Raw genomic sequence first — 14,467 nt, 5'->3', positions numbered from 1 at the left:
CTCACATGTCCAGAGAGCTTGGATGAAGTGATTCAAGTAGCTGAATAGTCTTGAATGGAAATGTAAGCTTTTTTAAACATTAAACAGTCATACCTATTTTTCCTCCTCTGTGAGGAAAAACACGTTACACCAAAAGGATTATTACTGGGACTAACTTGGACAAAATCATGTCCGTTCAGGGCTGTGGTCACAGAATGTGAGGCTTTGTGTCCCCTCCCAGGCTGACCAGGTGGCAGTCTGCATTTTCCACGTCAATTTTTCCCTCCCCACAGGTAACAGACTCCCCAAACGCTAACAGAACGCCTGAACTCATTTCTTTTCACACAGCAATGTCTTCTCCTTCTCCCATCCCAGCCGTCGTGAAAACTGCATCACTGCAGGGAGCATGGACTCCAGCAATTTCCCCCTTACAGTGAACTTCTGTAAATTTGAAGTCTTTCCATAGACCCTGAGCCACATTCTAGCGATAAAGCCCTAAACACTTTGCAAGCACATTAAGGTCTTTGCCCTCCAGCAACATGCAACCAGATTCAAGACAACTGATGACAAGGCAGGGCCAAAAAGCACAGCCAGGACAGCCAGGCTCTGGGGAGCAGGAGCCCAGACAGGGACTCAAGATCAGGGATGCCTGGCACTGGAGCTAAACTCAGGACCAGCAGGGCCTCTCTCCTCCAGAAAGAACAGGGAAGAGTTAGAGCCACCAATGTAAAGAGCACTCTGCAGTTCTCCACCAGCAGGTGCTTCAGGTTCAAAATCACAGCGTACCTTCTCGCTGGGCTCTGTGAGGTGCTGCAGTAAGTCCGTCATGAGGTACTGGGGCTTGTTCTATCAAACCGGCCTCATTGCTTTGCGTGTAATCACCGTGAGCAGAGTCATTCTAGACCAGAAAAGGGGGCACGTGTTAATCAACTAGAAATAGAACATTCCATAAAAACAAACCAGATTAAAGACTTACACTTTTAATAGCAATCATTTTAATAGCAACTTTTAGAGATTAAGTAGGTGATTACAAAGTAAGGGCAGAAAAAATATAAAGTTTCACAGCAGCAAGGAAAAGAAGTATGAACATTTATCTTCGTTTAACAGTAATATTGTGTCAGTTATTCACTGTCCTGGTTTTCTTAGAGCATATCACCTACTACTATTCCCAACTGCCAACGATGTCAATTCTAAGCCAAAGTGAACCAGAATTGAAGAAACAAAGTAAGAGATGGTAACCCTTTATGCTAACTCACCATACGTAAAGGCCCTGGTATTTTCTACATTAATCACGATGTAGTTCTTACAGAATACTTGCTTTTAGGAGCAATCTGACAAGATGCTTTGCTGGGGAAAGTTCTACAAAATGTCCCATTGATACACGCCAAACCTTTCTAAACAAGATGTGTGTGGACAGTGAGTTTACCACCAGTGTTAAACCCCCTAGGAGTAACTGGGTGCTCCAAATCAAACCGAGTTTGCTCAGCCCGTCACTGGTGACCTGGTGGGTACTTGACTCCTAGCAGACCTGCTGCTTCAACTAATGAACACCCAGCACGCTGGTCTACACACAGCTCTCCAGAATTCAAGCACTGTTACTACAGTGCTTTATAACACGATATTGTTACTGTAACACACTGGTTACGACAAAAAGATAAAATGGTTCTTCGTCAAAACTCATACCTATCCCCCCTTCAAGATTAGAGTCTCACTATACCTCAAACCCCAAATCGCCTCAATTTCAAGAACCAATTACAGTTTTACAAATTTGTAATGAATAATATACATCATGTGTTAAAACTGTGTAAAGAAATGAAGCAAACAGAACAGCCTCAACTTTCCAAGAACCCTAAGGTGAAACCTTCGGTTCTGCGGTCTGACTCTGCGTCCCGGCCTGACAAGCAGTCTGTGCTGCCAGTGGGAGGCGCTGTTTCTGGGAATAAAGGCGCATGTTAGACACTCCCGGGAGCTGGGCCCCGGCCTTGCACAGTAGTTCGTCTTCCTCAAGAAACCCAAGGAAATAAAGATGGTCCACACAGAACCACTTAATGAGGGGAGAGCACAGGCCTGGCGAGTCGATCCCGAACGCCTGAAATGCCGACAGGACGGCCTTCGCCGCTTTCCATCAGCGCCGCTTTCTCAGAGCCAACGGCCGGAGCGCTTCTAACGGTGACACAGTCGACGGATGTCCTAACCGAGACCGCGTCATCTTTGCCACAAAGTAGTAAAGCCACATTGGCCTAGCACCGATTTTTAAGCGCTTTCAAAGTCAGTGTAAATAAAGCACTATACCCCGCTCAGGTACTTGTGTTAATTGGAAGAAGTCTGGTTGACTAGGCCAACCGTTTCCTACAGAATATTTTTCTGCCATGCTTACTTGTGGCTCATAAATTAAATATCACACACACCTTCAAATATAAATAGATGCAAAATATGGAAAAACCAATAGCTCTCGACAAGAAATGACAAATCCAAAACCACAGTGGTACCACTTCACACCCACTGGGATGGCTACTGTGCAAAAAACAGAAAACAAGCATTGGTGACAACGTGGGAAAACTGGAACCCTTGTGCGTTCACTGCCTGTGGGAATGGAATATAGCCTGGCCACCGCTGGAGGACAGCACAGCAGCCCCCTGAAAAAGTGGAACGGAGAACCCCCATCTGAGCCAGCGACCCCGCCTCTCCGTGTATACACCCAGAAGGAATGAGACTAGAAAAGACCACCTGTACGCCGATGCGCACAGCACCACTACGCACAACAGCCAAAGGAACAGACAGATGAGCAAAATGTGGTGTGTGCGAGTTTATGTACACATCTGAACACAAGCCTGAGAAAGGAAGGAAATTCTGACACGGGCTGCAACCGGGATGCACCTTGAGGACATTACGCTAAGTGAAATAAGCCAGGCACGAGAGAACAGATAATGTACAATTCCACCTCTACGAGGTACCCAGAACAGTCACATTCGCAGAGAAGGAAAGGAGCGTGGGGCAGGAGAGGGGAGTAAGGAGCATTTGCTTGAAGGCTACAGAGTCCCAGTTGGAAAGAAAGAGCTGTTCTGGGGACAGAGGGTGGTAATGGGCTGTACCGTGGTGTGAAAGTGCTTCATGCCACTAAATTATACACAAGCAAAAAGGGTTCAAGTGGCGAGTTGCACATTACCTACATTTTGCCACGATAAAATATAAATAAAAACTTTATCATGCTGCCTCCACAAATATTAGATTGAAGCCATCATGAGAAAGTAGTTTTCTTCATAATAGAAGTCACATTTTTAAAGTCTGAAGTTACTTTAAGAACACAATTTAGCAACTGATAAAAGACTTCCTGTTTCATCAACTAGGGAGAAAAATGGAGTTTGAGTCTATTCAAGGACCTAAGTTCATCAACACACAGAGTACCTACTAATTAAGTTTTCTTTTCCACCCAAAGTTTCAGCGTGTATCAGTGCTATAAAATCATGTACACTAAGTTTAGAAACCATTTACAAAATTTAAAACTTTATTAATTTTAGCAACAATTTAAGTGAAGGCCTCTTGAGCAGCAGAGGTGAGAACCATGGACTTGACTGGCCCCCGCAGGGAAGGGCCAGCCCTGCCGGCCCCCTCCCCACAAGGCTCGTGCTCTCTGCTCTACTTGGAGCAGGGGGAAGGGCGCCACGGACTCTGGGAATTACTGGTGTTTAACGGACTGTCACACAGAGGAATGATGCCCACTTTCTCCACCAAGTTCAGATTTCCATGCAAATGCAATCCAGATGACACTCAAGAGCGGGCGTTTTACACAGGCCGGTTCGATGACAGTGTCGGACCAAATGAAAAGCGGGGAACTTTTCTCCGCCTGGACTCAGACGACAAATTTAAAAAACTTCAAGCCTGCGAAAGCCCAAGAACACAGAGAACATCCGTGTTCGCTTCTCCTGCCCCCAGTCCCATGGCGAGCCTTCTCTAAGAGCTCACTGTGTCATGTGTCCCATAACACAGGTGAGCTGGACATCTCATCCACTCTGGAGATTCCTCAGGTTTAATTTTTACACATGAAGATCCGTCACAATGACATACTTGGCCAACAGTACACACCGCAGCAGGACTGTGTCTAAGCCACCTGCTAGAACAGGCCTCCTCCCCAAACTAACAAAACCACCCCCTCACACTCGCAGGGGGCAGCCTCTTTGTAAGTATGATGACCTCGTTCTCGAAGGCGTGCCCTCCAAACGTGCAGCATTTTCATTCACCTGACTATATGCTGTCTCTTCTAAGACCACTAAATTAGGGAATCGCAACCGTTTGAGATCCAAAACAAGTTCAACCACATGGTATGTTTCTTTACTAGCCGCATGGAGACATTCCTGACAAGAAACATAAAAATTCCACCAACTCTTAGCTTACACACTGCTTGCTCAGTGACGAAAGTAAGTTTTTAACATTCTGATCATAAGCAAAGTACAATCTCAACGTGTCAAACTCCCACCACCTCCAAGCAAATCACAGGTTGGAGATCAACACCAGAGAACGGCAGACAACCACCCAAATGGTAAGAAAGGAGTTTGTCATTTCTGACCTTTTCCATCCAATGAAAACATCACCATAGGTCTGTACCAACTGATGTGCCCCTTCAAGCTTAAGTAATGTAGGGAACATAAATGGTTTGGTTTCAGAAGAGCAATTAATAAACACGAGTAATCAATAAGCCCAAGTATTCAGCATTCACCTGCTGGAGATTCTGTTCAAATCTATGCTGGTCCCTGTTGTTTATCTCAAGAAACAGTTCCTTTTATTTCCAAAATAATTGTGCTTATGCTGTACAGCCACGAGTACGTTTACAAAGTAGTGGATAAATACAGTTCAATACAAGACCAAAAAAACCCATTCCCAGTGCGTTTTGTCCTAAAGCAATTTGCCGTACCCATGTTCTCCGGAGCTAACAGTGAAAAGCCTCAGCACAGGAAACTCTGACTTATCTTCGATACGCGCAATGTCGACAAAAGACAAGGAGTGACACCTGAGCCTTCGGGGAACTTAGAATCTACAAGGGAAGGTCAGTTTTGTATGTGAAAAATACTTCACAGAACTGCAGAAGTACCAAAATTATAACACAAGGTACACGCGCTACTGGAATTCCGAGGTGGCAAAGCACCCTAAGAGACCAGCACAGTGGCTACTCCAGAGAACATGTGTGAGCCCACCAGCCTCGGGTGAAAGGTAGGATGCATGACAAATTGTGGGAGGAAGAGACTTTGAGTCCAAAGACTTATCAGTGGCCAGGCTCTGGCTGTCACTAAGAGAAAACGTGATATTAATATTGCTTTAGGAGGAGGTGTCTGGCAGCAGGATCTCACAAGTAAGAGGCAGGAAGGCTGAAAGCAGGGGAACCAGTTAGGAGGACTATAAAATAAAAGTCTAGGCATCAAGTCCCAAGAGGGCACAGTGCCAGCAAGGATGAGGAAAGGGTGGACTCAGGGGCTCAGGGAAGGCCAGGACTTAGGTTCTCGAGCAAATCAGAGAGTGACTGGAAATATAATGGCAGTACTGAGAAAACTGGATGACTCTAGAAGATTTTAAATCAGTGATGCATTCTTTTCATACTTAGTAAGTTGAAAGTTGTGGTGGCCATTTCAGGCAGACATACCTCAGGCATGCGTGCACATGCACATACATACACACACACACATGCACACAAGTTTGTACCTGCTCCCACTGCAACCTCATGACAACTTACCCTTCCACCTGATCTTCAAGGCCCTGTTTAACCCAATCCTTATTATTCTCTGAAAACTTCTGTATTTCTGTTCATCCACTGCAACCGAAGTATGCGTATGCTGTAGTCACTCTATGAAACATACACACACACACACGATGCTGTTTACCAGATTTTTTCATGCACATGTTCATCTTCACAGCAGTTACATATGCGATTAACAGTGACGATACCCCTATTTTAAACTGAGCAGTCTGAAACTTGGGAAGACTAAACTTGCCCAAGTGACCTCTTCAAAACCTAATCTCACCTCAAATAAATTATTTCTAGAATGAACATAAAACCCTTCTAACACACTATGATATTTGGAAGGAGATTAAAGGCCGACTGCTCCCTGGAGCGTAGGAAGGACAGAAGGAAATGGACCACGGAGTGTCCAGCAGGTCTGCCACCTGTAACAAACGTCCGAGCAGGCACTTCCCTTCTAGAGCGACTGTTTACAGAGACTGGATGAAGGAGGCCTTTGTGACCAAGTGTGCTCTGTGAGCAGGACGCTGCTTCCACAGCCCTCCCGGACGAGAAGCAGAGGCGTAAACATGAGGCTCATCTGCTCTGAGGGGCGTGCCTGCCTTCTGCCTCTCTTTACGAAAAATACCGGCTTAGTATTTCTCCAGGAAGGACAAAAATATTAAATAAGCTCAATGATCAGCCAAGTTAATGGCATCTATAAATAAGATATTAAAAATGTTCCTTAGTTACCCACATATTCTAGTCTGTGCTATAAACCAACAAAAAGTATATAACAACAAACCTGCAGAAAGCTTTAAATTGTGGAATCATTTTCTAGCTAAATATAAAAACTAGATAAAGGTCTAAGTAGATTACAGTTGCAGAGTAGTTACTGATAATCCCAGTTAAAAACATACCTTCTCCACTCCCATTCCCAAATCCAGTGTGGGGAGAATACGTATTCTAATGAATTGTGGCTCAGAGAAATGCTGGGCTCTTTTCCCCTACGGGCTTCGTCTACCTGCCGAATACCAGACCTTCACAATGTAACTGTTAACAAAAATTACTGCCCCCAATAAATGTGCCTCAAATACGGCCTGTTCAATTACCCATCCTTCCTGAATGCCGATCAATTCAAAGTACGGTTGTGGAGAATACAGAAAATACTACACCACATGGATTTTAGTAAGTGGGGGAAAAACCCATTCCGAAAATAACTGGAAAAACAATGTGATGAGTGCATCCTAGTGGAGAAGAAGACTGCACTGAGCATCATTCTTGACAGAGAACTCATTCTCAAGATACGAGGGAGGACCCCCCCAAAAAAACCCAGAATTATTATCTGGAGTACAGGCCCCTTTATAGTATAGGCTTCCCCCGCTAGCTGAGTGTTCTAGGAACCCCCTGTATCAGTGTACCAACTGGTGTTGTTGTGAGAGGCTGCATCTGGCCTCAGTGATTTTTTTTTTTTTTTTTGAGGACTCTTTCACTGCATTTACCCATTTCATGACGGGTGATTTAGGAGGGCACCTGCGCACACCACTCTGAGTGTTCAGTGTTTGACCAAAAATGGCATGACCCGCATCCCCCATCCCCCTATTCAACAGATCTCACCCCAAGCAACTTTCTTCTGTTTCTAGTATGAAAAAAGTCCTCAAAGGGAAACGTTTTGCTGATGTGGAAGAGCTGAAACAAAAAATGGCAGAAGCACTAAAAGGCATCAAAATCAACAAGTTCAAAGACTGTTTTGATCAGTGGAAAAAAACATCTCGACAGATGTATTGCCTCAAATGGAGAATACTCTGAAGGTGAGTTAAGTTTAACCATGTAAGAATAAATACACAATTTTTAATAAATAAATTCTGCGGGTGGGGGATGGGTAACCCCTCGTAGTATGTGAATTATTTTGCATTTTATCTCATTAACTCAGTCACGATTATCTCCATTTTACAGATAAGACTTCAGCACAGGATTTAAGTGGGCTGGTCAACATCAGAGCGAGAGGCAGAGCTGGACTGAAGCCTCCATGTCCAGTGGGCCATACACCAAACAGGGCTGTCGCTCAAGCCTTTGAGGGCCTCTGCAACCCAGTTCCTCTCCCCTACCCCCATGCAATATCACCAAAGGAAGTTTTAAAAACGTGTGTGTGTATATTACACTGGTTAATTTCAGAAAAAGATTTAGCTTCCTGTCCATCTCCACAACCCTCTCCTCCTGAGGTATAACTGCAACTTTCATAAGTTCTCTTTACCTGAGAAAACCATTGCACAGGAAAACTTACATAACTGGGGGAGGATATACAATAGCTCTCATTTGTTACTAAAATCATCACTACTTAACTCTGACATTCCGAAAGCCTCTTCCAAAGGGCATATATAACTGAAACGCTTTTATTCTTTGCTGCAGCCGAACCAACCTACAGTTTCCCATGAAAGACACGGCTTCCTCTGGCCCCTCTCTGTTTGTGAGATGCTATACCACGTTTCTACCACCTTTCAAACAAGGCTGAACTTCTACCTATAATTGCTAATTTTTGTTGAAGATCCTGAGCCACATATTATTCTACATGTAGTCCCAACAATCCCGACAGAAGCACTGCCTTTTCCTCCCTCTGCAGGAGGGAGGAAAGCCTTCTCAGCAGGGACAATACCCTGTGAGTCTACTCAGTGTAACCCTCCCCGCCCCCGCCCCCCCAGCAGCAGCCAACAAGTTAAAGGTACTTATTACCGGTGAGCTTTAGAACTGTTCTTTTTAAAAATCACTTTTAGGAAGCATCTTTTCAGTACCCTCCCCTCTCGTTTTAAGACAGTGGTCTCACTAAGGTTCTGGTTGCCACATACACACTCAAGTTATCTTAGAATCGGCATTTAATGTTAAAAAAAGTCTTTGAAAATTTTCTTTCCAACATTACCAAGACATGATCTGTATTATTGAAATGAGCTGAGGTACTTGTTCTGTCAAGTACAAATAGCTAATTAACCTATGCTATGAGAAAGGAACAGTTTTGCAGTTTTCTTTTTTACTAACTCCATTGATTTCTCTGAGTAAAGACCCCGGCCTTTAATTTTTGTGAGTTCAAGTATGTCTTGGAAATTTTAAAAACACTAAGCCACAGGATGACCATGTGTCATACTAGAGTTTCTATCTTTATTCAAACATTACTACTATGTGCCAAAAAACTACATTTTGAGGACAGTGAAAACACAATCCCCAGACAAACCGAGCCACATCGAAGCACTAACTGCTATGCTTTTTTCACCTTTGTGTTGCTAATTGAGGGTTAAGTCTCCACAAATCTAACATTCATTTGCACGAACAGTTAACAAGTGTCTTTAGGCATTCAAAGAGAAAAAGCTTGGCTGTCTTTTCTCTTTTCAATGAAAAAAAAACAAACAAACAACTATTACTTTTAAAAATATTTACGCAGGGATTTCTTTGGGGGGGGGCAGGGCATTGCTATTGCTAACACATCGTTCACAGTTTGGGGTCCCAACGAGGAAGGACCCACTTTTGAAACCAGGTCTTTTCAGTTATGCTATGTACGTAATCTATAATTTCCTTAACACACAACTACATCAATGACCCAAATTTCTTAGTACGCTGTTGCTGTTAATGAGTATTTTCACTACTGCCCACTAACCTGTTAGCTGAATTTTACACAAGTGACTGGAAGTCAACAGTTATGAAGAACACAAGTCTTCAAAAAGCAATGCCAACACTTAGCTACAAGCCGATGTAACATTTACTCTAAAACCACCCGAATCACACAGAACTCTAGAAATGTTACTATTAGAAACAGACTTGTTTAATCCTCCTCCAGTTTTCTAAACTGACCTGGAAGGTATATTCTATCGGTTAAGTCTGTTAACTTGTCACCTCAGCTATTAACATTGTAATCATGGTACATCCATCACTAAACAGCTGCTAAGCCCAGTCAGCTGGAAAGCATGCAATTAATATAAAAAATTCGCGTTAAAGCACCTGTTCTATCCGTAAAAATGTTTTTTAAAAATTTTGTGGGAGAAGCTGCTTTATATGCGGCACGGAACACAAGTCTTTAAAGAGCCAGGAACACTATTTTGGGCTGGTAGACTTACTGTAATACAAAAAAAAGTTAAAAGCCTAGTTCTACTTTATCCATTCAGCATGGATGACGCTGACACAGTAGTAAGAAACGGATTCATTCCTACGCAAAAAGATCCTTGTGTCTAAAGGTTACTTCCGGGGCAACGCGAATCCCCCCTCTGCCTCCCAGGGGCCTGGCCCAGCGTGGGGACACCCCGGAAACGTCCCACCCTCGGCCAGCCCCCCGAGGGGCGGGGCCGGCCTGCCACTCAAACGTCACGTGGGCTGCGCGCTGCCGCCATCTTGCAGGACGGGGGGAGGGGAGGAGCCCCTCGAGACACGCCCGCAGTCGCGGCACCGCCTGACTGTCGCCCGCAGTGCCCCCAGCCCGCAATGCCCCCAACCTGCCTGTGCGCTGACGCACCGAGGACGCACGGAGACGCCAGAGACGCGGGCACCTCCCTGCAGACTTCAAGGTGAGCGGTCCCTGCCCGGGGGCACCGGCGGGAGGTCAAGACAAATTGGGTTGGACTACAGCGAACGAGGATGGAACGCAGTCCACCCCGCCCGCGGCTTCTGGAGCGACTGCATGGAATCAGAAGCAGAAATGTCTTCAAGGCCAGAGCATGACACAGCTGGGGGACCCGGTGTCCACGCTCAGAGGCAGAAAATGAGGGCTCGTCATAGCTTAGCGAGATGCAAGAAACTGGTTATGGTAACTGCAAACCACTACTGGAGAACAGCATGGAACGCATCACCAGTGTCCAGAAATCGCCTTCAGCGGCCACTCCATTCCCCGTGTGGCCGGTGATCTCTTCCCCCCACTTCAGCTCGTGGCCACAGCACTGGACCCTGTCTGACAAGGAACAAGGTGCTGAAACGGCGGCACACCCAGCCTCACTTTCTCCACTCTGCCCAGCGTTCCCCGGGCGCCAGGAAAGGCCGCACACTGCAGTCCGGATACAAATCTCACTCTCTGGTGTGCACGCATCTCCCCCGTACCTAGTCGCCTTCCAACAAATACACAAAATTTTAAAAGGGGGAAAGAAAAAAAAAAGACTCCTAGCTATTAAATCAGAAATTGGTTACCCTTGTTTAATGATATGAATGGAATAATATAAACGGTTCTACAGTAGCATTTTCATTATTCTTATGATCTAAGGTTATCTTTACAACATAAGCTATATCAAGAATTTTTTTTAAAGATATAAGCATTGCTCCCGAGTGCAGGCTTTCGTTCCTAAACTTAATGGCAGTGGCACATAGAACTCTCCTGAATTATTTCAGTGAGTAGGCTGAAAGATTGAAAGGGTTTTTACCATCAGTATACACAGTTGCACACTACTAGTAAACATTGTAAGGTAACATTTCAAGCTAAGAAAATTGGGCATTACTACATCTGAGTTTGATATTATATCCCAAAACTGAGACAGTTACTTCACAGAAGCCTCATTTTAAAAAGAAGGGGCTCAGCCTATATTACCGCTAAATACCTTCCAGACCCCTAATTCCTGGATTCTATGGGTGGAGTTCACACTGTCACTAGATAAATACGGTATCCAGTTTTAGTTCCAGGATACTGAGTGATAGCAGATATACGAGTTAAATTAACTTTCAAGGGGACAGGGGAAGGGGTGGTGGGCAGGCTCCTACAATATACCAAGCCGGAAACCACCTAAATTGAAAAGTAAGGCATTCAAGTTAATACCTTTTAAATAATTGTGAACCATGGAAATTCACTTATTGCACATAGTTTTCACTCTGAAAGCTCCTTCTCCATTCAACTGTCACATTCAAGGACTTTATATGGGGCCTACATTATTATTAAATTGCTTTCACGGCTGTATAAAATAATGTTTGGGGCAAGGGACTCATCTGGCCTCTCACTTCCTACACTTTGGTGTTTAATAACTTTTTAGAAAACAACTCTTAGGTCTATAGTAAAGAGTCAACAAACATTCCCGGACCCAAATCTGGAGGCACTGCTGCAGTGCGTTAGGAGCAGGCTTTGCCAAAGGTAAAGGTATAACCAGCCGGCCTTAGGGGAGGCTCCTTACCCGGGCAAGCAGCGCTACTACTTAACTACTTTGAGTCAGTTCGCAGGTCCCCACTTTCAGATTTTTTTCTGGAAATCAAGTCTTTAAGCAGGAGCCAAAAACACTGTTACGACCCCTTATAATTCAGGCACCCACTGAGCACAAAATAACCCCTTACGCCAGACAGGACAGCACGCGGGGAGCACACCGCACCTCAGGGCTCTTGGCCGAGCAGTTAAGGCAGAGCCCGAAAACGTGCGAGCAGCGCGTCAGACCGCGAGGAAGGCAAGGCTCCGCCAGTGGCCAGACTGCGGCTCATACACCGGCTCCTCCAGCATCTAGGGATCAAGATGCTCAAAGCCAAAAATGTCCCGAGACCCTTCATCCGGGGTGGGGCGGGGTGAGAGTACCACGTTTTCCGTGGCAACTCCTTTACGGAAGAGACTTCTAGAGCATTCTGTTATGGCGGGTGCCTCTGTGTGCGGGGGGTGGGGGGGGGGGAGGGGTGGAATTGAGGCGGCCCAGCAAAACGATTAGTACTACAGGGCCTGGGTGGGGATTCGAAGCCACCTGCGCCAGTCAGGCTCGGCCAAGGGGTATCCCAAAGCCAGGCCCCGGAGGCTGCCGGGGCGGTCACTGCCCCGCGAGGGCTGGGAGGCTCGCGCGCCCTACCTGGGCCCTGGGGCCGGCAAAGTTGCACGGCTCCACCTCCACCTCCGCATCCTCCGGGCCCCGGCGGAGCGCGCTGCGGAGCCTCTCCAAGTGCTCCCTCAGGGTGACCCGCTGGTGGAAGGAAAACGCCGGATGCAGCGAAGCCATGGTGAACAGCAGCAGCAGTTCCTCCTGGGCCCTGAAGCCCAGCCCATCGCCGGCCCGGGACTCGGCGCCGCTGCCTTCCGGGCCAGAGCCGTCCTTCTCGGCGTTCTCCTCGCCCACCCCGTCCTCTCCGCGCTCGCCGGGCTCGTCCTCCGCGCCGCCCCGCGAGCCGTCGCCCCGGGCCGCGCAAAGGCTCTTAAGCACCGAGTCCACCTGGGGCAGGAGGCGGTGCAGGCGGCCGGCGGCCTCACGGTTCTCCGAGCCCAGGAGCGCCAGGTAGACGATGAGCCGCGAGCGTACGGCGGGCTCTCGGAAGTCGGTCAGGGGCCCCGGGTCCGAGAGGCCGTTGGCCTTGGCCTCCGAGTCTCGCAGGTAGTGATAGTCCTTGCGCGCCAGGTCCTCCAAGCACGAGCCGAGGAAGCGCAGCTCCAGCGGGTTGCATAGGTCCAGCAGCCCGCACATGAACTCCAGGCGCTGAGCGGAGCCCAGCACCAGCCCGAACCACTCGTACACCCGCTCCTGCTCGCGCAGCGCCGCCGCGGGCCCGCCACCCGGCATGCCCATTCCCGCCGTGGCTCCGCCAGCAACAGGCGGCCCGAGCCCCCGGGGCGGCGGCGGCGGCGGCGGCGGGGGGGCGGCTCGCGACGGGCCTGCGGGAGGCGGCGGCGGCGTGGGGCGGCAGTCGCGGCGACGGACCCGCGGCAGCGCCTTAGTCCCCGGCCGCGCATCCGCTTCGGGCTCTTCCACCTCGGGCGGCGGCTCCACGGGGTGCGTCGGCTTCAGCGGGAGCTTCATCCTCAGCATCCTCAGCTAAAGCGGCGCGGACATGCGAGCGGAGGCGGGCGGGAGGGGAGGGGCGGAGGCCGAGGCGCGGCCGTCAGGAGCAGAGCTCCTCCATGCCGCCGGGGGAGGATCAGGGGCGGGTCTCAGCCGGCGGAGGGGGGCGGTGGCCGGCCGGCTGAGTCGCCGGAGTCCTCTTCCCGGGCCGGGGGCGGGGCGTGCCCGCGGCGGCTCCTCCCCCAGGCCTCCGCTCCGGCTCTCGGGTCCCCGGTGCGAGTGGGGGCGAGCAAGCGGGTCCTCCTTCCACCTCCCTCGGTCTTGTCGTCCTCACTGTGCTGGGTGCGGTGGCGCTGGAGCGGTTCCCTCGCGAGCCGGAGGGGACGGAGCAGCTGGGAGACGAGGCGGGGACGCCGTGCCGGGTGGAGACGCTTGTGGGCTCCGCTCAGGCGCCTCAGCCAATCAGCGGTCGGAGCCGACGATTGCGTATGTATCCCCGCCCCCAGGGGCCGCCTCTCTTTAGGAAGCCACGCCCAACTGCTGTCCGGCCGCCTCCCTTTCGGCAGTTTCCGCGTGGTCTTAATGTCTGGGTGGTGGCAGCCGGTGGGAGGACGCGGATGGGACTGTGGGGCCGCAGCTAGGTGAGCCCGCGCGGGGCGAAGAACACGCGAGGCGCACGTGATTGGAGGGAAGTAAGGAATTTAACCTTTTCGATGGACCCTAGCCCCACTTTTGACTACTAATACAGCGCTCTGCCCTTCGCTTGAGCCACCGCCCCACCTCCGCCTGCGCGGCGCGGTGGCGTAGAGCGTGTCCCCGGGGGCGGGGGTAGGGGATCCCTCTTAAGTGAGAGCGCCAAGCCCAACGGGGACGCCTTCTGGCGCTTACAACCTGGTCAGCCTTCTGGAAGTCGGCAATGGGTTAATTCCCACCACGACTTCACAAGGGTCAGTTGTGTGGACTGTGTGTTGAGGATCACGGACCCCGGCGGGAAGCAGAATTGTGGGCTTGGTTGGGGGGGGCCCGGACCGGACACCTGGATCCTGCGCGAGCGCCCGCGCTGCACGATGCGGAGACCGCGACG

General features: G+C 49.0%; 1 protein-coding gene across 3 annotated transcripts in view; it reads right to left on the bottom strand.

Annotated features, from left to right (window-relative positions):
• The window catches only part of ZCCHC2 (zinc finger CCHC-type containing 2), a 48,333-nt gene extending 34,551 nt beyond the window's left edge, over nt 1-13,782 (bottom strand). For 2 of the 3 annotated variants that reach the window (XM_037156429.2, XM_053664154.1), the window contains exons 1-2: nt 12,463-13,781; nt 766-877 (exon numbers count right to left, since the gene is read on the bottom strand). In XM_037156429.2, coding sequence (XP_037012324.2) covers nt 766-877; nt 12,463-13,410 — 1,060 coding nt within the window. In that variant the 5' untranslated portion in view covers nt 13,411-13,781. Of the gene's footprint in view, nt 1-765; nt 878-12,462 lie in introns of all 3 variants that reach the window. The other variant, XM_053664155.1, reaches the window with a different exon arrangement.
• Nucleotides 13,783-14,467: the final 685 nt, after the last annotated feature.

The sequence above is a fragment of the Artibeus jamaicensis genome, unplaced genomic scaffold (genome assembly GCF_021234435.1).
Source record: "Artibeus jamaicensis isolate MK-2021 breed Jamaican fruit bat unplaced genomic scaffold, CSHL_Jam_final contig_354, whole genome shotgun sequence".
Classification (NCBI taxonomy): Eukaryota; Metazoa; Chordata; class Mammalia; order Chiroptera; family Phyllostomidae; genus Artibeus; species Artibeus jamaicensis.
Note: the sequence above shows the minus strand (reverse complement) of the source record. Positions and strands in the feature narration are given on the sequence as shown.